We start from the raw sequence: 27,118 nt of genomic DNA on the forward strand, positions 1-27,118 counted from the left end.
TGCAACACAACTATAGTAATCAGTCATCAGCGAATGTTGTAGTTCGTTATTAATTATTATGTATAACATGATATTGTAAAAATTAAGTTATGAAATTTTTATTAAAATGTTTCTTACATACCGTTATATTGGCTGGGCCACAAAAATATTCATTGTGGGCCGCGAGTTTGACATGCTTGCTCTAGACCAGTGATGGCCAACCTATGACACGCGTGTCAGAGGTGACACGCGAACTCATTTTTTTGGTTGATTTTTCTTGTTAAATGGCATTTAAATATATAAAATAAATATCAAAAATATAAGTCTTTGTTTTACTATGGTTGCAAATATCAAAAAATTTCTATATGTGACACGGCACCAGAGTTAAGTTAGGGTTTTTCAAAATGCTGACACGCCGAGCTCAAAAGGTTCGCCATCACTGCTCTAGGTTGTACAAAGCCCTTGTTTATTGGTGCTGTAAGAAGGACTATGGAAAGGAATAATGTTTAGGTAGTAGAACAGCCCCTAGCATCCTTTCTGTCCCTTGGCAGAGAGAAAAGAACTGAAGGTTATCAATTCCAGGCAGTGAAAATTACCTCTCCATAGATAATGTATGAAAACACGAGGTACACAATTTATGAGCATACACTCTATATAATAAGTATAACAATCTATATATCTTAAAGCTCAATGTCTGCCTCTATTATCCTCATACTTTATTAAATAATATTCTGTTAGAATCGTTGCTAATCAAAGCATTATATTCAATACTCCAGAAACATGTACTTTAAAAGGATAATCTACAAAACAAGGTAAAAGGGCCAAAAGAAAAGACAAAGGTTCAGATAATAGACTAAACAGGTACTGTGAATTGCTGACTATATTTGCTTTGAAGTATTTTCTCAACTCTGCAACGAATCTGTTCTGAATTCAAAGGCCAGATCTTTGTGACAAAAAATACTAATTTATAAACACAAGGGTAATATTTGGATGCTAAAACTCAGGATGAATCTTAGCAGTTAAGACTGAGCTCTCAAATTCATACCACATGTTAGGGATTTTCAAAGGTCACATTAGAGAAGATTAAACAAAGGACAATATGTTCAAAGCAAGTGTTTGATGTCTAAATTGTAAAGGGTGTGCTGTTGCAACTCAATTATACTCACTGAGCTGTCAGGGAGTCTGATACAGGAAAAACACATTAACTGATCGATGGTCCAATGCTATACTCTGGATGTAAAAAGTATATCCTATAAAAGGCCAAAATGTTGCCCAAACAGAACGCTATTTCAAATTACTCCTGGGCCATCTCCTAATTACCCTGATCTTCTGGGTTTAACACTCTGGTTCTGGTTCCCCATTTATAAAATACAAACTATTTCATAGAAGTTTTTAAAGACTAGTCAATAAAATAACATTAACAAAGGAAAACTAAAAATGTTAGTTTTGTCTTAAATCGAGAATTTGAAATGTATTTGACCATGCTATACTATACAATGGTAACTAGTTCTAAACTCAGTTAAAAGTATTTATAGGAAAACTATTTTCCAAATGGGGTAAAACTATAGAAGGGCCTACTCAGGAGACTGAGTATTACAACAGGCTCTGGGTCCACCCATAAACTGTGGGCTCCATGTTCAAGTGCTCTCTCTAGAATTTTGCTGCTGTAAAGTGACTGGCTATCCTAAAGACTAAATGAATTAACACAAATGAAACCCTTTAAGACTTAAAGTTTAAGTAGTGCCTAGCAGGGTAAATTTTAGCTATTTTTATTATCATCAAGTTTTGTGGCTCCTGCGGTTAAAAATGCTGCTTGTCCTTAGGCGTTAGGAGCAAGTAAACTGAATGAACCTCCTTTTCATTCTGGCCTGAAGGGTGTTTATGATCACATGGGAAACACAAGCAGAGTAACTAATTCTGCTGATTTACAGTCTGCATTTTGGGCTCTTCTTTGCTTTATCCTGATTCTCTATTTATTTTTGTTTTTTATTGTGGGGTTTTTTATGTAAATCACTTGAAATTCTCCATGAAATGCCTTGTGCAAAATTTCAGAAAGAAAAACCAACACTTCTAAAACTGAGTTTTCCCAGTGAGAAACAAATATGTTTATGTAGGCAAAATAAAATGAAATGGAAAACAGCAGGAAATGTTAGTAGAAAAAGAGTATAAAGGGAAAACCCTAAAAGTGAGAACAAGAAATTTGATTAAGTTGATGGCAAAGGGGGGAATTCTATGAATATGTTTATGGGTAAAAGTGACAGCCTTTAAACTGGCAATTTTGTTACAAAATTATACATATCAACTTAACTAGGGAGTCTTGACCTTATGGAAATAATAAACAAATTACAACCAAAATAAAATCCAATTTAAATTTCTGTTGTTGAAACAGATAAGTTTTAACTAAAAAAAAAAAAATTTATCATATCAACTCCAACCATATGATGTTTGTGTATAACAAGCTACAAAAGACAAAGACAGCAGATTCAAGGGCTCCATCCAATTACTTTCTCACAGGGGAAGAAATTAAACCATATAAAAAGAAAAACATTGAAAACAGAAAACAAATGAGGGGAAAACAATAAAAGTTATACATAAAGTAATCATGATATAAAAAAAAACTCAGAAATATATTTCATAGCATTTTAAATGAAAAAGAAAATCCAAAAACAAATAAGAAATTCAAACACCACTTCTGTATACCTCCAAACTTCTACAAGGGTAATAGTAAGAAGATGCTTGAAATTCCTAAAGCACCTCCCTCCACTGGCAAAAGGAGATAAGCATGTCATTTAAATAAATAACATCTCAAATATCAGCTCCCCTCCCATAAGAAATGTCATATATTTTCTGGAATAATGGCAAGGGAATAACAAATCCATCCATGAGCAATATCACAAATCTAAGTGAATAGAGCGTCGGCCTGTGGACTGAAGGGTCCCAGGTTCGATTCCAGTCAAGGGCATGTACCTTGGTTGCGGGCACATCCCCAGAAGGGGGTGTGCAGGAGGCAGCTCATCGATGTTTCTCTCTCATCGATAATTCTAACTCTCTATCCCTCTTTCTTCCTCTCTGTAAAAAATCAATAAAATATATTTTTTTAAAAATTGTCAAAGTTATTCTGAATTAAACTAAAAAATGAGATAGTTGGCAACCTATCCAAAATGCTCTATTGTAGGAAAGGCCAATACCCATCATCAGGGCCACCTATACAATGACCTGGTTCTTCAGATAGATAAAAATGTGGTGTTTTTTTTAAAATTTCAGATAGAAAAAATGTTTTTTATTTCTCCAATTTTTCTCTTAAATCAGTTTATATGAGATTCATATAGCTCCTGTATGGAACCAAACCACTTATTGGCACAGACTTGTAATTCATAGGCTTCGTTAGTCTAATTAATGCCTAAGAGCTCTGGAAATCAGGACTGAGCTCATATAACTAAATTATGGGTAGATGGCTGCAAAGTTGCATTCATTCACAATTAATTAATGAGCACTTAATTGGTGCCACAGGCAGTGGGGACATAAAAATTACAAAGTCATAGAGCTTCCTTTCCCTGAAGGAGCTCACTGTCATGTAGATTACTTGAAGCAGAATAACAAAAGGATCTTTAAAAGAGAAGTTTATTTTAGGAATTAAACAAAGAAAAAAGGACTCCTGGACACTGAAGACAGTGTGGTGATCGCCAAAGGGAAGGGCGGTTGGGGGAGGTAGAAGTTGTAAAGGGGAAGACGAATGGTCACGTGATGGAAGGAGACTTGACTTGGGTTGAACACACAATACACTATACAGATGATATACTGTAAAATTGTTTACCTGAAACCTGTATAATTTATTAACCAATATCACCTCAATAAATTAAACCTTTTCTTTTCTTTTTTTTAATATATTTTATTGATTTTTTACAGAGAGGAAGGGAGAGAGATAGAGAGTCAGAAACATCGATGAGAGAGAAACATCGATCAGCTGCCACCTGCACATCTCCTACTGGGGATGTGCCTGCATCCCAGGTACATGCCCTTGACCGGAATCGAACCTGGGACCTTTCAGTCCGCAGGCCGACGCTCTATCCACTGAGCCAAACCGGTTTCGGCTAAACCTTTTCTTAAATAAATAAAAATAAAATGAAAAAGAATACAAAATATCACCCCAAAAATTTTTATATTGAAAAAAAAATAAAAGTTTGTGAGGTGGAATGCAAATGAATTTCCTGAAGACTGCAGCAGCTAGGATGAGTAGGCACTCAAACCTCACTTGATTGCTGATCCACTGGTAATGCATATTTTTTTACCTCCAAAATCAAAGCTGTTTCTTGTTATTCTATTATTGTGAAGTGTTCAAGTGGTTAGAAAACTTTCTTCTATTATAAAGAAATTCTAGGTGGTTACAAAATAGAGACAAAGTGATTAAACTAAAATTTACTCAGGTGACTTTACCTGGGGACTGTAAGCATCCTAATCTCACTGTACCTCACTGCTTTGCCCTATGATGCCACTCTTCAGCTCACAGTTCTACAGGTTGGAGATCTGACCACACTGATTTTCAAATATAAGCACACAGCATTAACCATACTGAAACTTGTCTCCAATATAGTTGAGAAAAGGGAGGAGAATGACTCCCACTTCAATTCTATTATGATCTCTCTGCCTATCTAAATTCAGTGATTACTTAAGAAGCATTTTGATACTTCACATGCTACACTGGCATTTATTCAAATAGTTCAGAATATTTTAAGTTCAACTTGTATTTCTGACTTTTCAGAGAGGAAATTTGTCTCTTAATTGCCATGTAAATGTGCACATTTCCAGTGGAATCACGGCAAACTATGTTCCCAGAGGATTTCTTTCAGCTTTGTACTTTGATAATGTAACTGTTCTTAATAAGTAGAGCACTGAAATTTTCCTAAATGACAGCAGGACACTATATATGCTATATACATACATGTACACAGTGATGTGGGTCTACATATACAGCCAAAGGCAATAAATGTCGCGACCCCTGAAAATATATCCTGCATATCAGATATTTACATTACGAGTCATAACAGTAGCAAAATTACAGTTATGAAGTAGCAACGAAAATAATTTTATGGTTGGGGGTCACCACAACATGAGGAACTGTATTAAAGGGTCGCGGCATTAGGAAGGTTGAGAACCACTATAAGGTTTGACTATAACATTCATATGATATGTGAATGTTATAGTCAAAGTCAATTCTTTCCTGACTTTTAATCATATAGGCACATGTTTTATCACACTGTGCTGTTCTATAGATGTGTGCTACACTCCCGACCATCTGTTTCACAGTTATGCGATACCAGTCACGCAGGAAATCAGACAGTAGAGTGAATCAAAACTCTATCACCCTTCCTGACAAACAAAGCATAGGCCCAGGTAGACTGGAATCCCCGTCTCCATCTTAGTAAATGAAGAGCAGTATAAAAAATGAATCATAATTATTATAGACAGAGTGGGTGGTTAATTTAATTCACGAGCTGTCACAATGAGTTCCACCATCCCCTTTTCTTCTCAACCACTCCTACTTAGAATTCCAAGGTCAAATGCTGTGAATACATATTCTCCCCATTTTAACATAGGCCCAAATTTAAATAACTTCCAGAATTAGTTCTCTGAAACTTTGCTTCAGTTCTGATAAACTCAGCAAACACTAAACTCACATTTCAAAGCAACGTTCACAAAAGGCAGGGGTCTAACTATTCATGTAGCAAATTAAGAATTATATAATAAAGGCTCAAAATTTTACATCTACAAGGGACTTCTAGATATGAAGATCACCTAATCCAGTACCTTCATTTTAGGGAATTCAAGCAGGGAGTTGGTAGCAATTCAATCTTTTTGACACAATTTACAAAATCATAAAGCAAAATATAATAGCACAAAATCCAATGCATCTTTCAGCTAGAAAATATGAATTTGTTTGAAAATAAAAACCATCATAACTCATTCTTTCTAAAGAGGGCCAATACTATTTCTCTCCACCCCTGAGACAGAAAGGCTCAGGCCCAAGTATTTGCCAGCTTATCTTATAAACAGCAAATAAAACTAAACTTATCTTTAAAACTGGCTAATGCCCAGGCCAACACCTACCTCAAGTGTAGTAAGTGCCAAAAGCAGGTAAGCGTAGACTCAGCAGCAAAAATTCACTGAAGAAGAAATAGCCATGGAAACAGCCACTCCCAGCCAAATACTTTCAGAGGCACACATTCTTACACATAGAAGTGGTATTTTAAGAAGCCACAGTCAGTCTAATTCATGCAGAAAAATACCCTAAAAGGAACATTACCATTATTATTATGTTGGTTAGTATACCTAATATTTGCATAAACTTTCATTGTATGTTCTCTTCTTTTATTTTCATGACTAATTTTAGTATTTTTTTATAAGGTGGCATCTATTTCCAGGAATGAAATCTCACTGTACGACATTCGGCCAATAGGAAAATGATTTTAATTTACAATGACCTCTCAAATGGCTATTGCTTGAAATCAATTGGGTCATAAATAAGGAGTAACCAGAATACCATCTGAAGTTCCCAGTGCCTTCAGAAAAGAAAACGGGCACAGTATCCTACTGATGAGTACTTATTTTTCCAAAGTAAATTAAGATAGAAAGGCATCCTGTTTTGGTCTACTGCTGATTTAGAGTAATATTCATGTATGTTACTTTGTTTAGAATCATTACAGATCCATCATATCAGAGGGCAAAATACAGCTGAAAAAAATCTTCAACGGTAAAAAAGAAAAACTTCTAGCTGACCATGCAAAGTAATTCTACAGAAGGTACCATCAATCTGCACAGCTGACTATTGTGGGTAGACCCATTAGCCATCCAGTCTTAAACGTAAGGCTCTGACAGCTAAGCACAGCCCTGGTTCTTTGAGGCCCTGAACTGATTCCAAATCTGCCAGTTTAAGAGTTCTTTACTTTTTCTACCAACCTACCAGCAAGGTCTTTCATTAAACCTTTGTACTTATTAAATCTTTCTTTCAAACTTTCTCCAAAGCAGTATTTCTCAAAGTCTGCTCCTCTAAAATGTAGGCCTGCACTACCATGCTCTCTCCAAATACTCTCATCAGGTCTTAATCCCTTGTCCAGTCTTTTCTCTTCTCACAGTACCCAAATGGCATTGATACCTGGATCCAACTATCAGATCCACAGCCTTCGCTCCAAGGACCCATTAGTTCACCCATCCTATTTTGCAAATATTGGATCAGAGACAACAAACTCCCTCTTTATATCTGGCTAATTCCTTCACCATCTCTCATTTGCTGAGGTATATACCAGTAATAAAATAAGCACCAGCCCTGGTCGGTTTGGCTCACTGGAAGAGCGTCAGCCTGGGGACTGAAGGGTCCCAGGTTCGATTCCGGTCAAGGGCATGTACCTTGGTTGCGGGCAAATCCCCAGTAGGGGGTGTGCAGGAGGCAGCTGATCGATGCTTCTCTCTCATCGATGTTTCTAACTCTCTATCCCTCTCCCTTCCTCGCTGTAAAAAATCAATAAAATATATATTAAAAAATAAACAAATAAGCACCAGAAAAGGTCCTTTGCAGGGAAGGAGAAATACATAGATGAGCAAGAAACAGTTGCATATAATTTTTGCACTGAAATGGTAATTTTATAAAAATCAGCACCTCTCATCATCTTCTGCCTAATCCATCTTGCCCCAGTTTGCCCTTTGCCTGTCTTGATACCCATTCTTACATTCATCAGGCATATCTCTCCCTATTCACCTGGACTCCTGTATCCCCACCCTACCCCTATCTCCACACCTATCCCTTCAGTCCATCTTCCACTCTCCATCAGAGTGGTCTTTCTCATACACAAATCCAATCATGACTTTCATTTTTCAATATCCCTTCCAATGACTGATAAGTTTCAAAACAGTCTGCAACGAAACCTTCCTGATCTGTCTGTGCCTTACTATGTCCCACCAATATTAAACTACTTTTAAAAAATATTTTTGTATTAATTTAGAGACAGAGGAAGGGAGAGGAATAGAGAGAAACATCGATGAGAGAGACACATCTATCAGCTGCCTCCTGCTCGCCCCCTACTGGGTATCAAGCCCGCAACCGGGGCATGTGCCCTGCCTGACCTGGAGTCTAACCTGTGACCTCTTGGTTCATGGGTCCATGCTAAACCACTGAGCCACACCAAAAGATCTGCAAAAGATTCCAGATTTTTCTCCCTTATGTGCCTTCCGGCTACCTTACACACCTGCCCCTTTCTCTGCAAACACTAAACCTTCAAAACTCAGCTAGAGTTTTATTTCCTCCCAGAAGCTTCCCCTCACTTGCCTCCAGAACCCAGGTGCCTTGTCCTCTGCACTCAGTGTCCTGTGCACACCTCTACCACAGTGCTTCTCTCACTACATTATAACTGTTGACCTATGTGTCCATCCGTCCCACTGGAACGTAGGCTCTTTGAGAGAGGATTGTTCTACTATTTAGGTAACATAGTGCCTAGTTTAAAACAGACACTCTTTACAAGAAGATGTGATCTCAGCAAATGCATTTTAGACTAAGAATCTGTCAGCTAATTGAAAGAGGCAGTTAAAATTTGGATTCATAAAAACTGATATATATTTTATTAGGTTTATATTAATATAAGACACCTAAAGGTACATTCATTCACCAATCATCGGGCCATTAATGATAAGAATTATAATTCTTGCACTGGCTATGATGGCCAGTTTGGCCTTCTTAAAGTGGAGCAAAAACTTAAAATACTCACAAAATAATCTTCCTAGATATTTGTTCAAACAGTTTGATTCACCCATATCACCCTCACTTAATTCAACAGCAAGATTTTTAAGTGACCTCTTTATCAGAGCTTTACAAAAATTCAATTTACATATTTATAGAAAGGGTATTTCTTCTCACAATCATATTTCACCAATTTACATAATATTCAATTAAATACACACTCAGATAAGAAACATGAGCAAAAACAGGTTTAAAAGAAATAAAAAACCAACCCATAGACAGCCTACAACTCAACTTGGCAGGATGAGTAGTGAGGGCATAAGAACAGTCTGCAAGCCTGAATCATTCAGATGGGCATCAGTCAGTCAGTCTTTTCCGGCAAAAGGAAAACATCAGCTAATCCAGCAAATTGGTTAAATAGAAGTTGGTTGAAAGCTTCTAAGATAAATGTTTACTGAAAGACTGAGAAAATGAACGAGAACCAATGGATTTCCTCCAACCTTCCATAACCACCAATATACAGGAGGGAGGCACTACAGCAAAATGATAAGGTCATCTGGCCCTTAAAATTCTTCAATGACTCCCCAGACTTTGCATTTAATTTCCAACCCCTTAGAATACAATCCCTCCTTGAAATACTACCTGCCTACAGTCTCACACCACACACACACACACACCTCCTGTTCCTCCAGCTGTTCTGATTTATTTGTAGGTACCTCAAACATGCTTTTCCTTCAACTTAGCATGTCCCACATATCTACCTCATTCTTATTCATCTTTAAAGATTCAAGTACCACCTCTCTGAGGAAGCCCTCCCTGCTGATTCCCCTCCTCCTACTGAAGGTAGACATTCCTACTCAGGAGCACCTCTGTTATATGTAGGTGACCATGTGTACTGGCTGCCCTGGGTCAGTCCTAGGTTATGCCCTATGTCCCAACAGAAGTATTTATAGCATTTCTCTCAATCTCCAAAAGTGTCCCAGTTCGGCAATAAACTACATGGTTACCCTAACACTGAGTGCTACAAAGACAACTAGGCAACAGTCTATTCTCTTATTTAATAAATAAATAAATAAATAAATAAACAAACAAACACAGACTCAGACTAGCTAACTTCTCAAATATGTATAATTATTATTTACCCTTTCTTCTGAAATGAGTCAGTTTGGACAATAAATTATACATGGTCACCTTCTGCATACCTATATCACAGCACTTATCACACTATCCTATAAATGTTTTCTTCTCTGCCTGTCTCCTTCATAAGACTATAAATTTCTTGAGGAGCAATGACTTGTCATATTTATATTAATATCTACACAGCAGACAGAGCCCAAAGCTCAACACATAATAAGTATATTTAATAATGTTTGTTGACTGCTATCAATTCAGAAGACAATGCCTCTCTAAGTGGCTGTAGCAAACCAGTTATTTATAAACACCCAAATAATAAGTGATTTATCAGCCTTGACTACTGCCCACACAGTAATTACAAAATGTTATAATCATATTAATCTCAAAACAAAAAATATCAGCAGTAATACTGGCTCAATTTATTCAAATAACACAATGAACTTTCATATTATCATATGTTCTCCCCAACACCACTAGCACTAAAAGGTGATTTTTATTTTTATTTTTATGAAACACTTTTTTTGGGTCTCCAGAAATGTACATAAACTCATGAAAAGTTATTGTGTTTTTATTTAAAAAGAAAACAGCTTAGCAATTTTCTTCCGTAAAGTGCCATTAAAAGCTATTTCTGCCAGGGGAAAATGATATACATTATGTACATAAACAAATTTACATGAACAAGCAAAGCCATTTCATATTTCAGCCTAATAACAACTGTCAGACATCTTCCAGATAATGTAATTCATGGAGGAAACATACAAACCAAAAATATGATTTCAAGACCTTAGATTATTTGTTTCCATGAAGTTTATTACTAACTTTTGAGTCACTGAGAAAAACGGAGGCAGAAGTTATCCAAAAGGGTAATTCCTTTCTAATGGTTGACAAAAACAACAAAAACACATTTTAATAAACAGGTCAGGAAATAAAAGGTGAGAAAAGACTAAATGGTAAGAAATAATTTAATTGCCTTCTTTAAATTTTCATGTAAGAATACAGATAGCCCTGACCAGTTTGGCTCAGTGGATAGAGCGTCGGCCTGTAGATGCAAAGGTCCCAGGTTCAATTCCGGTCAAGGGCATGTACCTTGGTTGCGGGCACATTCCCAGTGGGGCGTGTGCAGGAGGCAGCTGATCGATGTTTCTCTCTAATCAATGTTTCTAACTCTCTATCCCTTTCCCTGCCTCTCTGTAAAAAATCAATAAAATATATTTTTTAAAAAAGAATACAGATAGATTCATAGATTCAAGCTACCAAAGTTGTAGCAAATTATTGCAATTTCAAATAAGGAGCATTACATCTTTCATATGGAGCCTCAATTTTTATATGCTTTGCAACTAATTACAAGCTTGGGCAATCACTCAAAGCAGAAATAAAGTTAAGGCAAAATGAATACTCTCCCCCTTCTACCCTCACAGCCATATCTCATGCAGCCATACTTTAACGACTGCTTCTGGTTACTTATAAACTGTCACTACAGGGGGATAGATTGAGATTCCCCAAGTGAAAGAGAGCACAACAGCTTCAGCAAACCAGAGCAGGAGCTGGAAAAGATGACAATCTGTAATGGGATCACTCCGTTTTCATTAATAACTGCTAACTTGAAGGATTTTACCTATAAATAAATTATACAATCATTATACATGTACAAATATTATCTCCATCATCCCACTTTGGACCTCTGTGGGAATAGGGCATAGGAAAGTTGAAGGAGTATGAGGGATAGACATTAAAGGTTACTAACACTAATTGTATGCCTACTATGTGCCTCTCTAGTCATATGACAGGACACAGCATAAAACAGACACAGACAAAGTCCCTGCCTGTAAAGTTTAAACATGTTTTCTTAAGAAGATTATGTGTCAGTAGGATCTGAATCTAGGTCTGATATTCCAAACCATGTGATCTTCTACCTCCTCCTACTACATACTGCCCCAAGAGGGAGAACCCCTTTAGCAGATTTTCTAACAACTCCACGAAAATATGTGGGGAAAATTTAGGTTTTTAATTCCCTGAAACATCTTCAGGGGGTACAACCAAATAAGAGTCCCAGACTCTCATGGTTAATTTTGTGTAAACTTCACTGAGCCATGGGATCCAAACACTTGGCCAAACATTATTCTGGATACTTCTATGAGATTATTTTTTAAATAAGATTCACATTTAAATTGGTTAACTTTGAGTGAAGCAGATTGCCGTCCAAAATGTGAGTGGGCCTCATCCAATCAGTAGAAGGCCTAAATAGCACAAAGGACAGACTTCGCCCTGAGCAAGAAGGAACTCTCAAGCAGATAGCCTTCAGACTTGAGCCCAGAGTGCCTAACCTGGGTTCTGCCCTGGGTCTTCTGCTTGACACTTTTTGGACTTGAACTGCAACCTCAGTTCTTCCCTGGGTCTCTAGCCTAGCAGCACTGCCTCCATAACTAATTCCTTAAATCTCTCTCTCCATATATATACATACATATGCATGTGTAACACACACACACACACACACACACACACACACACACACACTATTGGTCCTGTTTCTCTGGAGAACCCTAATATATTACCTAAACATTAAAAGTAACCCTAATATATTACCTAAACATTAAAATTATTTCATATCAATATTTAGAGTTTATTTCCATCAGCCTCCAGTGAGATAGATTAATTCTACTTAGTCAATGGTTCTTCTCTAACTAAGGGTGAGAAATTCATTGAATCAAAACCAAGTAACTTTAAACTAAAACTTCTGACTGCTACATCTGCAAATGGGGCAACCTCCTGATAGCTCTCTAGTTCCTTAAACATATAAATCACAGACCTCATTATTCAAAAAAGAAACCAGCAACATAACAATTCCACAAGAATCATGGTCTCCAATGGAAAAACACAAGTCTCATCTCAAACTTGGTTGGATGCATAATAATGTTGCCTTTTTTCTTTAAATAATCCCTATAATAATATACAACCATCTAAATATTACCACTATAAACTCAGTATTCAATGAAATACAAATAGAATTTATTAGCCATATTATAGTAAGCTTTAACTATACATAATGAAAAATTATAATGTAGCATCAGATTAAATAATAAGGCAATTTAATTAGGACTTCACAAGAGCTTATAAAATCCCAAACTACTTACAACTGTTAAGATTTGAGTTATCAGTTGATCTAATTAGGCCAGAAGCAATACTTTAAATTTCTAATTTCGGAAAACTCTACCACCCAACAAAAATATTTTTCTCCTTTATAAACTCCAGCATTATCTACAAAAGCTTTTCAAAGATAGAACACTACCCAATGTATGAGAGGAACTGACCCTTTGACTCTAACTAAAAATATTATACACTACCATATAATCTAATCCTACATCAAATGATTCTCTTTTCAGCTAAAAGTTTTGTTAAAGAGAACAACAGGAAACTACATACTGGTTGGTGTTTTGGAACAGGAAACATATTCAAAAGGACACTGTGGAGGTCTAGAACTCAAAATCCTGTTTTTAACTGAGTGTTTTCATAGGATTACATATAGACCAGATACTAAATTTGATTTCTCTACTGTCTCATCTTTGGAGAGAGAAAGCCTGTTGTGGCTTAATGATTTAACAGATCAACAAGAAAGACATAATCTCACCTGAGACCATTGTTAGGCTTTCTTTAAACAAATATGCATTAATTTTAGTAAGACTGCCTTTTCAAATATTTTTCACTTCAAATTCAGAATACATGCCCAGTTTTTAAGGCATATTTTAAGTAACACAACAGCAACTCAAGGAAAATATCTAACAGATATACAAATGTTACACCATCATTTAAAATACATTGAAAGGTCTTCCCCCCATGATACTTACAAGCTTAGCCACAAATGTGGGATCAATTTTATCAAGAAGTAAAAAAGTATGCACTTAATGAATTCAACTGTCAAAAGTTCACCAACCCTTCTTCAGTATTCCATAAATTTACACTCCTCAACCAAAATGTTTTTCCTATGATACAATGACTGCCAAATAAAATTATATTAAATATTACTAGACTCTTAGAAGGTATTAAAAATTTGTTTTTTTCAACTTCCTAAGTTGTTATTGCTGATCATTCCAATTGTGACCCCATCACCTTTTTTATATTTATATAATTAAAGCAATAACATGTTCATTATACAAAATTTAGTAAATTTAGAAAAATAAAAGTAATTTTTTAAACATTACCTTTATTCTCTCCATCCAGAAATAACGAGAATTAACATTTTGATATATGAGCTTTCAATCTTTGTTCTAGATGTAAATACATATACTTTAAAAATAAAATAATGATAAAAATGCAATTAAATATTTTACCAGTCTTTTTACCCTACACAATATTGTAAAATATTTCTCATTTTTAAAAATTCTAGAAAACATGATTTAAAACAGTTTTATCCTATTACACCATGTATATATGTCATAATTAATTTAACCATTTCCCTATTATTGGATACATGAGTTCTTTTAGCTGTCTACCAAGACAAATAACACTTTGATAAACTCCTTACTAACAATCATTGACCAAAAAAAAAAGGGCAATAAACATTCAGAATTCATATCTTAAAAAGGCCTGTAAATACATGAAAGCATTCAAACTCACCAATAAATCAATATAATACATAGAAATTATGAAAGCCATTTTTCATCTACCAAACTGAAAACTGTAAAGCATATAAATAATACCAGTGCTCGTGCAGGGATTGTGAGAAAGCCATTCCAATGGAGTGCTAATTGTAATAATTCAGGCAGTATGCATAAATGGCTTACACGTATTTTAGCCAATAATTTTACTTTTAGGTTTCTAGCTAAATAATCTAAATAACTGTAGATGCTGAACAAAACACTGTATATAGGGTTAATTCCCTTTCATTGTTAATTTAGTGTTATGCACAGATACCAAAAGTCAATGAAGATCTACATTATTATCATTACTGTATTCTACTTTCCCTGTTTTACCGTGGATTTTTCATTTCTGGATCAGCTTTTATTTTGTTTGTTTAAGTATTTATTTTAATGTTCCGAGCTCAACCTTAAAATTTCTAAGAGGAAATCAGTGCTCTGGGCACAGTCCGTAATAACTGACGCACCATTTAAATTACTGCCCTTTATTATTCTACCTACAAAACAAACTTCTAAAAGTAAATACGTTTTATGTAATGGTGCACAAGATAGTATTCAAACACACTACAGTAAAGTTTTGCCTCTCCCCCCGAGGAATAGTTTCTTAAAAAAAAAAAAATACTTATACCGGTTGATTAATAACAAAAAAAGGTGAATTTGTCTTTTTCTTCCTTTATGTAACAACTTGGCACATCTATTTTATCTGAAACAAGTGCTTAGTAAAAGAACCCATCAGCACGGCACTGACTCACAGGTGGATCTTAAACACCAACCAATAAAGCTGTCCAGCTCTCTCGTCCACTGAGGTCCCTTACAGAGGAAGAAAAACCGTTCAGTAGCCTGAACAGACACTCCTGACTTTAGGACTCTAAAATCCCTGTATTCTAGATACATTTTCCAGTATAAACGTACTCTCCGTGAAACTCTGTCCTGACAAATTTTTGAAAGAAAATGAAAAGTAAAAGTAATTTTTGAAGGAGAGATCTGAAGTGGATGAAAGAGAAAGGTCCACCTCACTGCAGAGTGACAGACTCGGGCAGAGTCACGCGGCTTCTCAAGGCCACGCTGGTCCAAAAGCATCAAGGGGACAACACCAAATACTGACTCAACTGGTCACTCCTGGAAAGAAGCCTCCACGGTCAGGACTCTGTTTATCCGTTTGACCCTCACCAATCACTCTGTGTCCCAATCTAGCCCACTGTGTGTAGAAAATAATTTGCAAGATGAGCATCTCATATAAAACCACTTTTCCTCATACATAAATATATAAGGAACAGATTTAACTCTACAAATGCTTTTCAAAAATCCCTCTTGAAATAGATTAGGTGAGCAAAGAAGAAAACTTTTCTCCTAAAATATTGTATTTTCAGATATTTTTATACTCTGCCTATTTCATTGTCCTTTTTGTAAGGATGAGTGCGTGAAAAAGAGAAGCAAATTAGGCTGAAAATTTAGGAACTGTGCAAAAAATTACCAGTATCTCAATTATGCTGAACTATGCGGTGAAGCTATTTCCAGAACAAAAGTGAGTGAAGCAATTAATATGTCAGCAGCTGTATTACAAAGCATTTCTCTCTTTATTCTTAGGTTCCCAGCAGGGTGTATTAACATATAGTTCAACACTAATTTCAATAATCAAGCCGTTCTGAAGATGTACTCTAGATGTACACTCTATAAAAATGCACTCTCTTAGATTTAATATTTTAATCACTTAAAAATGTTTACTTATAATGTATAGTATAAATAACATTCGCAAGAGCACTTGACTATAAATTCTTCATTTTGACATTTCAACAAAAGATGTCCGAAATTTTCCCTTTGAAATGATAGCGCAGATATTTACTAGGTATAATAATGGTATTGTACAAATATGTTTTACAGAAAAATCACAAGATGTTAAAGCTGATAAAGGTGTTAGTGATAAATTACAGGTAAGATAGCCTCAATTACAAATAAGAAAATGAAGACCTTAAGAGGCAAATTTTCCCAAGTTTACAGAATATCAAGTCACTCTTGGTTACTTTCATTACCAGTTAATAATACTTAATAGTAATATATATAAGACGCTTCAGTAGACAATGTGCAATAAACTAAATAAACGCCCACCCACAATTACTCACCTCACAGATGGTTATATTACAGAGAATATTAAGTATGGCATTTGAAATCTATATTGAAATAATGAAAGATGAGAAAATTTTTTAAAATAAACAGTGAAGTTTGTCCATGAACAATTCCAGTCAACATAAAAGAATCATGAAAGCAACAACATAAGAGCGGTAGGAGGCAAATAAGCATCAGATCATTAGAAAAGGGTAAGGGTCCCAACGTGCTAGAAAAGGCCAGTGTAAAGATGAAAATGGGCACTAGCACTATTTGTGCCTTTAAAGACGCGCTCTGCTGAAGCAGAGACTTATGCTTCATCAACAGCAGTTTCAGAGCACATGAACAGAAGTGCAGTGTCCCGAACCAGGAAGCTATTGCAGCCATCCTCTTTGCTGCATACACGAGTCTTCCTCAGTTGACAAATACGTACCCTCATCCCTTCCTGTATCCTGCTGTCTCCTCAGTTTCTTGTCTTCTTCCTCTCCAAGACATTGCATAAAAGTGCAGACAGAATTTGTTGCTCCCGCATCTTGCCACTTAATCTTTAGACCAGAAAATTATTTTGGTCTAAAAAATTATTTTATTATTTTGGTCTAGAAAAGTATTTTGCCTTTGCTCTTTGACTTTCCTGTAGTCTGATGTCCTCACGCAATCTTAAATTTTTAACATATCCCAAGTCACACTCTTTGTGTCTCCTGTATTCCTTTTAAAAGCCTGCTCCTGATTCCATTTATAAGAAATGTCCAGAAGAGGCAAATCCATAGAGACAGAAAGTAGATTAGTGTTTGCCAGAGGATGCGGGAAGAAGGAAAATTGGGAGTGACTGCTAACAGGCACAGGGGTTCTTTCTAGGGTGGTGGAAATTTTCTAGAATGAGAAAACAGTGACGGCTGCACAACACTGTAAATATACGGCCAACTGCTAAATTGTATGCTTTAAAATAGGAATTTTGTATTATTTGAATTTTATCTCAATAGAAAATTGCAAGTTAAAAGTAAATGAAAATAAGCACATATATGTGCATGCGCGTGTGCACTCACACACACAGCATGTCCCTTCTTCTAACTTTCCTTTGACCTTGCAAAATAATAAACTCCCCATAGCGGAATTATTCAAGCAGAAGCTGAAGGATCATCTGTCAACAATATGCTACTTGAAGGGCTAACTAAAGTGAGTGGGAAATTACACTAGATTACACTTAAGTACTTTTCATCTTTAAGTTGCTGTGTCACAAACCAAAATGAAGAGATTAGAACAAGGGGAAATTTTTTTAAGTGACTAGGAATAAAAGTATAAAGCAGCATTTGAAATGCTGTCTTCCTATTCAAAATGAGAAACTGTAGACTATAAGGAGGCAAAAGAACAGAATTGAAATAGAGCCAAAAAGAAAGAGCACAGAAAATTATGAAAAAGTATTAAATAAATTGGATAACAACACAAAAACTGAGAAATAATATTCAGTATATTGTTGTAAAGCGAGCACCCAAGAAATAATATTCAGAGTTTAATACAGCAATGTTTGTTTCGGTTATACAGAAGTTATCCTATATCTAACTGTATATTTCTACAGAAATTCTGAAATCTTTTTCTTTTTGAGTGGTGAAGAGGATGTTAGAGAAAAGCTAATGCAGACGAGATTTAAGTCAAATTACTGCTGAGGGGCATATAACTGGGTTAATAAAGTAAACAGTAGATGAATAATATAATAAAGTTATTTTCCCCAAAATTCAGCCTCTTATCTTTAAAGTCCTAGTGTCCTTTGTGAGGAAGATAAAATATATGGATGACACAAAAAGCAAGAAACTTTAAATCTTTGTATTATAAATAAATGACAGTAAATATCTGTAATATTTTGCTGTATAGAATAATTCTTTTTTACATGTCAAATGACCAAAGTTCAGTGAGGGTGGGGAGGAAGGTGTTAGTATATGTACTCAATATTAGAAAAGGGTTTCATTCAATAAATATTCAGTATTAGGCTTTACACAGTATATTCAAATATTTGACGTTTACCTGGTTATGAACTATAGGCTACAAAACATCAAAACTTAAAAGGATGCCCATTTAGATGTCATGACATCAAAGTTATCCAAATAACAGCAAACTAACTAAGAGGGCAATTCTTATACTCTCTCTAGAAATATATTAATTTAGAGTCCAAAATAATGAAAGAAATAGAATTTCTGAATCTATTGGGAACTTCCTCCTCCTGTCTTTTTATTTAGACTTAAAAACTTCAACCACACAAAGGGTTCAGAATTTTTAATAATCCAAACTCCTAATGAATTTAGGGGTCATAATCCGCTTTGGTATTCAGAGACAGAGTGCTTCACGCACTTTACAACTTTACACCTGTTTCATCTTCAAAGAATATTATTCCACACAACCAGCTACATACAGCGGACCCATCTGGAAAGCAGATTTGTTAAATGAGCTTCCCCAGTATTTTAGGACCAGCCCCTTTCAGAAGTCAGGAGACTGTAATTCAAAATCAGATCCCAAAGAGGAGTCTCTTGACCAGAAAGAAGCCCAGCACTAACTTGAGCACTTGTTAGAAATGCAAAATCTCACCCCAGACCTCGAGTTTTCTGAGTTTGCTGATTTACTTGAGAATATTAAATTCTGTTATAAAGGTAGAGAAACTCATAAGAAGTGATAATGTTTGATTATTTCATAAGCTAGCAGCTTATGAAAGAGGCAACACTCAGAGGCTTGATTAAGTATAGGTGATAAAAGAGGAGCCCTGGCTGGTTTGACTCAGTGGATAGAGCATGGGCCTGGGGACTGAAGGGTCCCAGGTTCGATTCCGGTCAAGGGCATATGCCCGGGTTGCGGGCTCAGTCCCCATTGGGGGACATGCAGGAGGTAGCCGATAGGTGATTCTTTCTCATCACTGATGTTTCTATCTCTCTCTCCCCCTTCCTCTCTGAAATCAATAAAAATATATTTTTTATAAAAAAAGCTTGTAAGAAGAGAGCACAATTCATAATATGTGTTAAATAAGTAAGTTAGTAACCTGTAAGACATGCTAAAATAGAAAACATGATGGAAAAAAACAGAGGTTTACTTGCAAATAGAAAGGGATGGAAAGATCAAATTATCATCATGCCATATCTGGACTGACAGCTATGTCTTCTCCATTTCAGCCACCCATGAGGACACTCAGTATGGTCCTATCCTGGGTGCTCTACCCAAGAAATGCAAATAAAACCCATGGCTCATCAGCAGGCAAACTGGCAACGCTACCGCTGTATCTAAGTGCACCTGTCCTCACTCTGTGTTGGAGCAGGTCTGCATCATTAGTCGGTGGAGTCCTTGCTCAGACATCAACTTTAGTCCTCATAACCACACCATTAATGGGGAAGGGTGAGGTGAAAAAGGAATGGGACATATGAATACTGTGTACCCAGGACTCAGGCAGTGGGTCCTTCCAAACTCGTTAGCACTGTAGGTATATGAACTTACTCTATGGCTTTCCTCTTGCTTCCGGCGGCAGGTTTTAAACTGAGTTGATAAATCGTGTGACTCCAGTATATTAATTTGGCTGCTGAGCCTGTATGCCATAACCTCTGATAGCTGGTAGCATACTTGGAGGCTAACCAGCGCATCAAGGTAACTGCCCACAAAAAACCTACTGAATCACAAATCCACATTCTAAAAGATCCCCGGTTGATTCATACCCATATTAAGTTTAAGAAGCACTGAGTGAGACTTTTAGATAGAAAAAGCTCCACAAAGACAGAAACTGGGATCTCAGAACTATGCTCAGAGCACTATCCTGAATAAAAAGCCTTGTGTACCCCCTGACAACGCAGAGCCCCAAGTGAAGAAGAAAACGCTAATGAAACCGTTTTCAACAACTAGCATGTAGGGTTTAGAGCAACACAGCTGCCCTGGGTGATTCTCCTTTGAACCCAGGTCTGTAAAACTCTATACAGTTTGAGGAAACACTCAGAAAAGTATAGTGCACTGCACCTCAGCATTAACCCTGCAATCTCCTTCCTGCTGAGAATTAGAAAAATATCCCTTTCAGATACACTATGTTTCAAGAGCACCGATCCGAAGGGCATAAGGCTACCAGAAACAGAGAACGGGGTATGACTTCCTTAATAAAGTTTCAGTGGCCTTAGAAACATCATCCAAGCAGAGGATTGAGAATAGCCTTAGAAGCATCCCTAATGGGCTGTACACTTCCCACCTATCAACAGTTTCTAACTTGATCGGCTCCAATCATTTTATATATTTATAACATTTGCATTGTTCCTAAACATATAGTAAGGACTCAGTAAATGTTCTGAATTAACATAAAGAATGAAAAAGTGTCCCCCTTTCTATCTTGATTTATCTAAGACAAATTTAATTAATTCAACCTCTTGGTTTTGAGAAATTCCTGAGAATAAAGGCATAATTCCATGTCTCAAATTAGCATGGTTCATAACACTCCTTCACTCCATATCTCGAAGTTGGATTTTATGTTTTCTATTATTAATCTCATTATAGTTTTCCAGGACACTATGAAACACATTAACCTATCCATTAAGAAACAATCCAACCATTTCTAAAAGTCACCAGCAATTATGTATAAGGAATATGCTATACAAGAAAGATCAGGTATGATTCAAATGACTTTCTAAGTCCAGACTGAAAATTAGATTTATGATTGAGGGAAGTATCTATCTAAAATATCTATAGGAGAATTGAAATAGAAACTGAAGACATCACATACACTGAGATCATAAACAAGATCTAAAACAAGAGGATAAAGGTGTTGAGAATGTTTACCCTTGTGAAGAATAAGATGAGAGTATCAGAAAAAGTATGTAAAAGTTCTAAAGATCATTTCTGTAAGGAATATGCTTCCTATTGCTTCTGAAAGAAGGTATGTGTTTAAATTTCAAAGGAAAAGATTTTGGTTGGAAATCAAAACTTCTCATTCGATAAATAATGCTTTATAAAAAGAATAAAGAAACACACATATGAAATAGCTGAGTGTATTCTCTTCCAAATGATTGACCGGGTCCTGATCACTCCATGCACCTAGTACAGCCAAGGACATTTAAAGTACTCATTAGACACTTAGGCACAAGTTTTTACACTATTACATGGGTTTAAATACCTTGTGTTTAAGTCTCGACTCTACAAGCTCACAGAGGAAAGACATAACCCAATTAGTTTTTGTTCTCCTGCAGCAAACAGCATCAGAATACACACACAAGCCTTCAATAAATACACACTGAATTTAGTAAGTATTACTACTCTCTAAGGCAGGGGTCCTCAAACTTTTTAAACAGGGTCACTGTCCCTCAGACGGTTGGAGGGCCGGACTATAGTTTAAAAAAAAACTATGAGCAAATTCCTATGCACACTGCACAGATCTTATTTTGAAATAAAAAAAACAAAACGGGAACAAATACAATATTTGTATTTGCATGTGGCCCGCGGGCCGTAGTTTGAGGACCCCTGCTCTAAGGCAAAGTCTTAATTGCAAATTAATCTAAATACTACCATCACGAACATCACCCAGTAGAAAAAAGTAGCTCTCAACATTTCCAAGTGAAACCACACTTACATGTTAAACAATGGGAACAACAAGAAAGAGTGATTGTCTTATTCATTACAAAGGGCAAAGAATGAAATCTTCTGTTTGTAAAGTTAATCCACTCCAACTAGTACTGTTAACTGCCCGATAACACACAGGGCATTTATCTCTCTGCTTTACAAATCTTTTGCTTGATCTATGTTCTTGGTGAAATGTGCTAAACTTAAATATATGTAATCTATTTCATTCTTTGTTATATGAAATATACAGTATCTTTAATGTATAAAAATTAAAAGGCAAAATGCTTACTGATATAAGCAATACTAGGGAAAAAATCACTTGAATTTCAAAGTATCATATCCCAAAACTGGTTTGATCATATATGAACAGCCATATTTCAATGATAAATCCTTTAAAGTTCATTAAACCTATTACTGTGCAGTTATATTTTGGGCAGCACAGAACCCAAATACATAGCAGGTGCCCCATTTGGCTGAATGGGTAGCATTCTACTTGATCAACTTTCATAAGCTGTGACCCACCCGCGCCCCCCCGCCCCCGCACCCCGCCCAAAAGGGAGTCAGTCACTGGTTTTAACAAACTCCTTGAAGAGTTCATTTCAGTTATTCTTGCTTTGTTCAATGTGAAACAATTTAATCTTATTGCTTTCTTCCTAAGGGGCAGAACAATGATGTTCAAATGGGAGCACTTGCAAAGGGGACATGAACTGTCAAATTCAGGAGCTCATTGAACAAGCCGAAACAGGCTCACTAAAGCGAGTGCCTGGATTTGGGGGATACCGGGGAGAATAACAAAGGAAGGGGGCAAAACACTGCAAGTAAACTTAGCTTGCTCAGGAACTAGACTCACATCTCTAGTTTACACACAGTTGACCTTGACATGGCCCGGTCTGATCCAGAACTTCTGCCTTACATTCGTGAAATGAAAGTTTCCCGTCTAACACCTGTAGACAACTTCACAGGTTATAACTTTATTTCAAAACAGTATTGCATCATTAAAGCAAGGTCAGATTTCTCTTTGCTTTGTAAACTACACATCTTACAGCCTTATATCGGAGTTTCCTAAGATGGAAATGACAATAGACAGTGAGTGATTAGAGATTTTGAAGAGAAAATTTAATAAGAAACCATCTCAAATTCCAAATCTATCATATATACAGTGTGTAAGATAGAAGCCCCTAGAAAGTGGTTTGAAACTACACATGCTGCCTCCAGATTCCCCTAGGAGGGCATGCCAGGATCCTGGGACGGGGCTGAGGCAAGGACACTCTGAAACAGCACTCCAGGAGATTCTGACACTCAACTCCTTAACCCTGTTGCCATTACCAGCTAATAATGTTTCACCACCCGCTGCTGATGTACTCTGTGCTACTCCTCTACCAAATGTGAACTAAGTGAAGTCGTTAGAATAGAGCATCCGAATTCAGCTGGCATGTATCCAGTTTTCAAGAGGTAAAAATAAATCCATGAGTGGCAAATCAACTTAACTTCCTTTCACAAAGTTTCACTTTAAAGCTACAGATCAAATTCTGAACGCAAAGCTATTTACAATAATAGCTTTCCAATTAAAGTATTTAAGTCCGCTAATATATTTCCATGAATCAAACTTTCACTACCAAGTAGCAGTACAAAAAAAAAAAAATTCCAACATTCCTCACAATCCACTTACACTTAAGGAAGGGATAACTCAGATTTTTTGAAGCTAGGAAATAAAGAGTATTATTTCAAGCTTACCATAAGACTCCCTTTTGTGTGTTATACTTGATATCCTAGTGTTTATATTCAGAAAATGTTATTATTTATGGGTAACTTTAGGTAAAATTAGTTATAGAAGTCACTCTATTTCAGACTAACACCCCTGGTTTTCAGTGTTCATAATATTATATTCACACTCTGGTCCATTGGAAAGTATCTCACAATCCCTAAACTTCTCCAACTTTAATATTACTCAATACTGGCTTATGCAACTCTAAAGCACATCAGGAAATATGATGGATATCTCCCATACTTTTAAAATCACCAACAACGCTGTGCAAAATTCTATAAAGCTTCCATGTGGTTCTAAAATAAAGCAAGGGATCAGAAAAAAAAATAAATAAAATAAAATAAAATAAAATAAATCACCAACAACATGTGTATATCAACAACCCTGAATTCCTTCTAGTTGTCAAAATCTGTTCTGCATACAGTTAGGCCCAAATACTACTAAGAAAACTTAGGGGGGGGAAACTTGCAAAACAAACTGAGAAAACCTACTTACCTTAATTGGAGCGCTACTAAACTTAATTTTCCTATTTGTGGGGATTTCTTCTTCTTCTGGCAATCCAACGATTTCCGAGTATTCCATGTCAGGTTGATAGTAATTGTTTTCATCACTATCCTCCTGCTCATCCTGTTCAGTGCCTGTCTCTCGCCAGTCGGAATTATACCTGGATCTTACCCTATATACATTATAGTCACTGTGCATGTAAACATGGGGACTCTCAATATTACTTGAATCTTCAGGTACTTCCTTCCCACAGCTGGATCCAGAAGCATCAGCAGAGATAAAATCACCACCTGCAAGCTCTTTCTTCTGTGGCATTGCTGCCTCATTCCCAACCAAATTAGCTTTGGCATCTTCTAAAGGCTCACTCTGGGGGGAGAGGATGTCAGACTCTGGCATTGCCTTGTTCTCAGCACAAGGTTCTCCGGGAACGTCTTTGTCAACTCTGTCAGGAGTCTCTTGGTTAGATGTGGAGTCCTCAGCTTCCTTGCTCAGCTCTGCCTCTTCACTAGGTATCAAAGTGAGAGAGGTACTTTTCGAAGCCACTTCTGGTACAGGGGATGTGTCGCTCTTCTGAGCATCCTCTGCATCATCACCGTGTTTGCTTGGAGGAGTGCAAGAATCAGAATCCTTAAGACGACTAAAGGTGTCAAGATTTGTAACAGTCACAGCTGGTAAATTCAGGGGATAATGTCCAGTCACTGAGTACTCATTTTCAGCCTTCTCAGAAATGACGGAATTGGGGGAATCGGTGTTCTCAAATACTGCACTCAGTTGACTCACAGTTGGGGAGACAGCCTCTGTCCGGGGGCTAAGGCTGTCCAAGGAGTCAGTACTGCCTCTGTTGGACTTCGAACCACCCCATTCATCCTGAGGTTCATTCCCTCCAGCTTTCTCTTTCTTTGGGGAATAACGGTTGTTTTGCCCTGATTCATGCACACTTCTCTCAAACAACTTCCGAGTTTCTGTGAACTTAGAATATGAAGGGCCATCGTGCATTGTGTCAAATCTACTAATTCGCTCTGAAACAGAGGACTCCAACTTAACAACTGAGCCATCTGTTTTCTCCAGAAATTCTTTGGGCCTCATTCTTCTCTGAGGGGATGACGGGCCACCTTTCCCCCTTGTTTTGGCAATGACCGCAGCATTCTCATTGGGTTCCATACCCATCTGCATAAATAGGTTTTTAATTCTGTTGACATTGGAGCCATATTTCCTCCCCCTGCTCTGCTGGGAGCCCTCACCTTCTTTTGTTTTTTGTTCCCCATCTGACTTGGGTTTGTCAAAGGTACTTTTCAGTGCCTGGAACTCAGTTCTATACGCATTCCTGTGAGGAGAGGCACTTCTGAGAGTGGTTCGTTCGCCTGAAGACTCGGTTTTCAACATTTTTATTTCAGGGTGAAAAGCCAATGTTCATAATGATCAGGAAAAATAAAATACCTCTCTTCTCTAATCACCAGTATTTGATCAAGCAAAAGTACCTCTCAAATAGCATACTGTGTCAGTGATCCACGCAACAGGTGTATTAGGAAATTATTCAGTCAAGAGTTACACAAAATGGCTTTTTCAAAGCAAGACTAGAGGTTCATCTGTAATAGAAAAGAATGAATTTCTGAATTCATTTACTTATTTGAATTTATGTTTACTCAACTAACATACACTTTTCCTTTCAAAGTGGCTTCAAACAGAGGAAATTACTTATCGGAGCTGGAATTTAAAAGCCAAGACTTTAAAAGTTATAACTCTGGTCTCTGGTAACAAAATGTTTCAAACACAATTTGGAGATCTCTACCAAAATCACACACATGCACACATACAAGTTATACAAGCACACTTGAAAGCAACACTTTAGCCCAAGTTTTGATTGCTTTTGTGAATCACCTTAAAAGAAATCAGCAGTTTGTACATCCTTAAGAAATCATCAAACTGCCCAGAAACATGAATTTCATTTGGGACTCTTCACATCAGATAAAAGTTATTCTTTCTGTTTAAATACAATTAAAAGTTTGGGAACTATGTTTACAAACTCCAAAACATGCCTATGGAGGCTTCCTTCCCTCCTTCTGGTCCAGGGTTCTCATTGACAGCATCCCCAGAGCAACACTAGTGCAATATCAGACCAAAACAAGCAGAACAAAGTTCTTAAAATGGCAATACGTTTCCCTCTCAGTCCAGTTACAGCAAATATTTGGAAGTTTCCTCAGAGTGGATATTATTAATTACAGAAAGGGATGTAGAATGTCATGGGAATAAAAGCATGAGAATGTGATGATCAGAAAGCAAATGTACCATGAAACCTCTATTTAACAGCCCTGATGTGTTTATTCCTGCTTTGCCTCTAACTTACTACAAGCTCGACATGCAACGCAATGCAGGCTTGCTGCTCTCCTGGAGCCCACAGCTGGATTTCATACCCATAAGGGCAGCCATAAATACTTCAAAGACCTTCTAAAGATTTTTTTCATTTGGTTTTGGTTTGGGATTTTCATATTAGGCCGAGCTCCATCAGCCCCCACGCACCGTCAGCTGAGGAAGACACACACTTTCACTTAAATCGTCGCCAAACTCGGCTCCTGGCCCAGCACGCATGCATGGCCCATGCAGACAAACAAGAAAGGCTCTGGAGTGTGGTGCCTGGTTTGGGGTAAGGCACACAAATGCCTTACCCATCATCTCCTTCCACCCGGACCTGGGCTTCAGCCTCACACACCCTCCCCT

General features: G+C 36.8%; 1 protein-coding gene across 10 annotated transcripts in view; it reads right to left on the reverse strand.

Annotated features, from left to right (window-relative positions):
* The window catches only part of PPP1R9A (protein phosphatase 1, regulatory subunit 9A), a 236,164-nt gene extending 210,173 nt beyond the window's left edge, over positions 1-25,991 (reverse strand). For 5 of the 10 annotated variants that reach the window (XM_005876062.2, XM_005876061.2, XM_005876066.2 and 2 more), the window contains exon 1: positions 24,395-25,991. In XM_005876062.2, the coding sequence (XP_005876124.1) occupies positions 24,395-25,786 (1,392 nt within the window). In that variant the 5' untranslated portion in view covers positions 25,787-25,991. The remainder of the gene's footprint in view (positions 1-24,394) is intronic. The other 5 variants (XM_014547630.1, XM_014547628.1, XM_014547627.1 and 2 more) reach the window with 1 other exon arrangement.
* Positions 25,992-27,118: the final 1,127 nt, after the last annotated feature.

This window comes from Myotis brandtii, unplaced genomic scaffold, assembly GCF_000412655.1.
Source record: "Myotis brandtii unplaced genomic scaffold, ASM41265v1 scaffold48, whole genome shotgun sequence".
In the NCBI taxonomy this organism is placed as follows: Eukaryota; Metazoa; Chordata; class Mammalia; order Chiroptera; family Vespertilionidae; genus Myotis; species Myotis brandtii.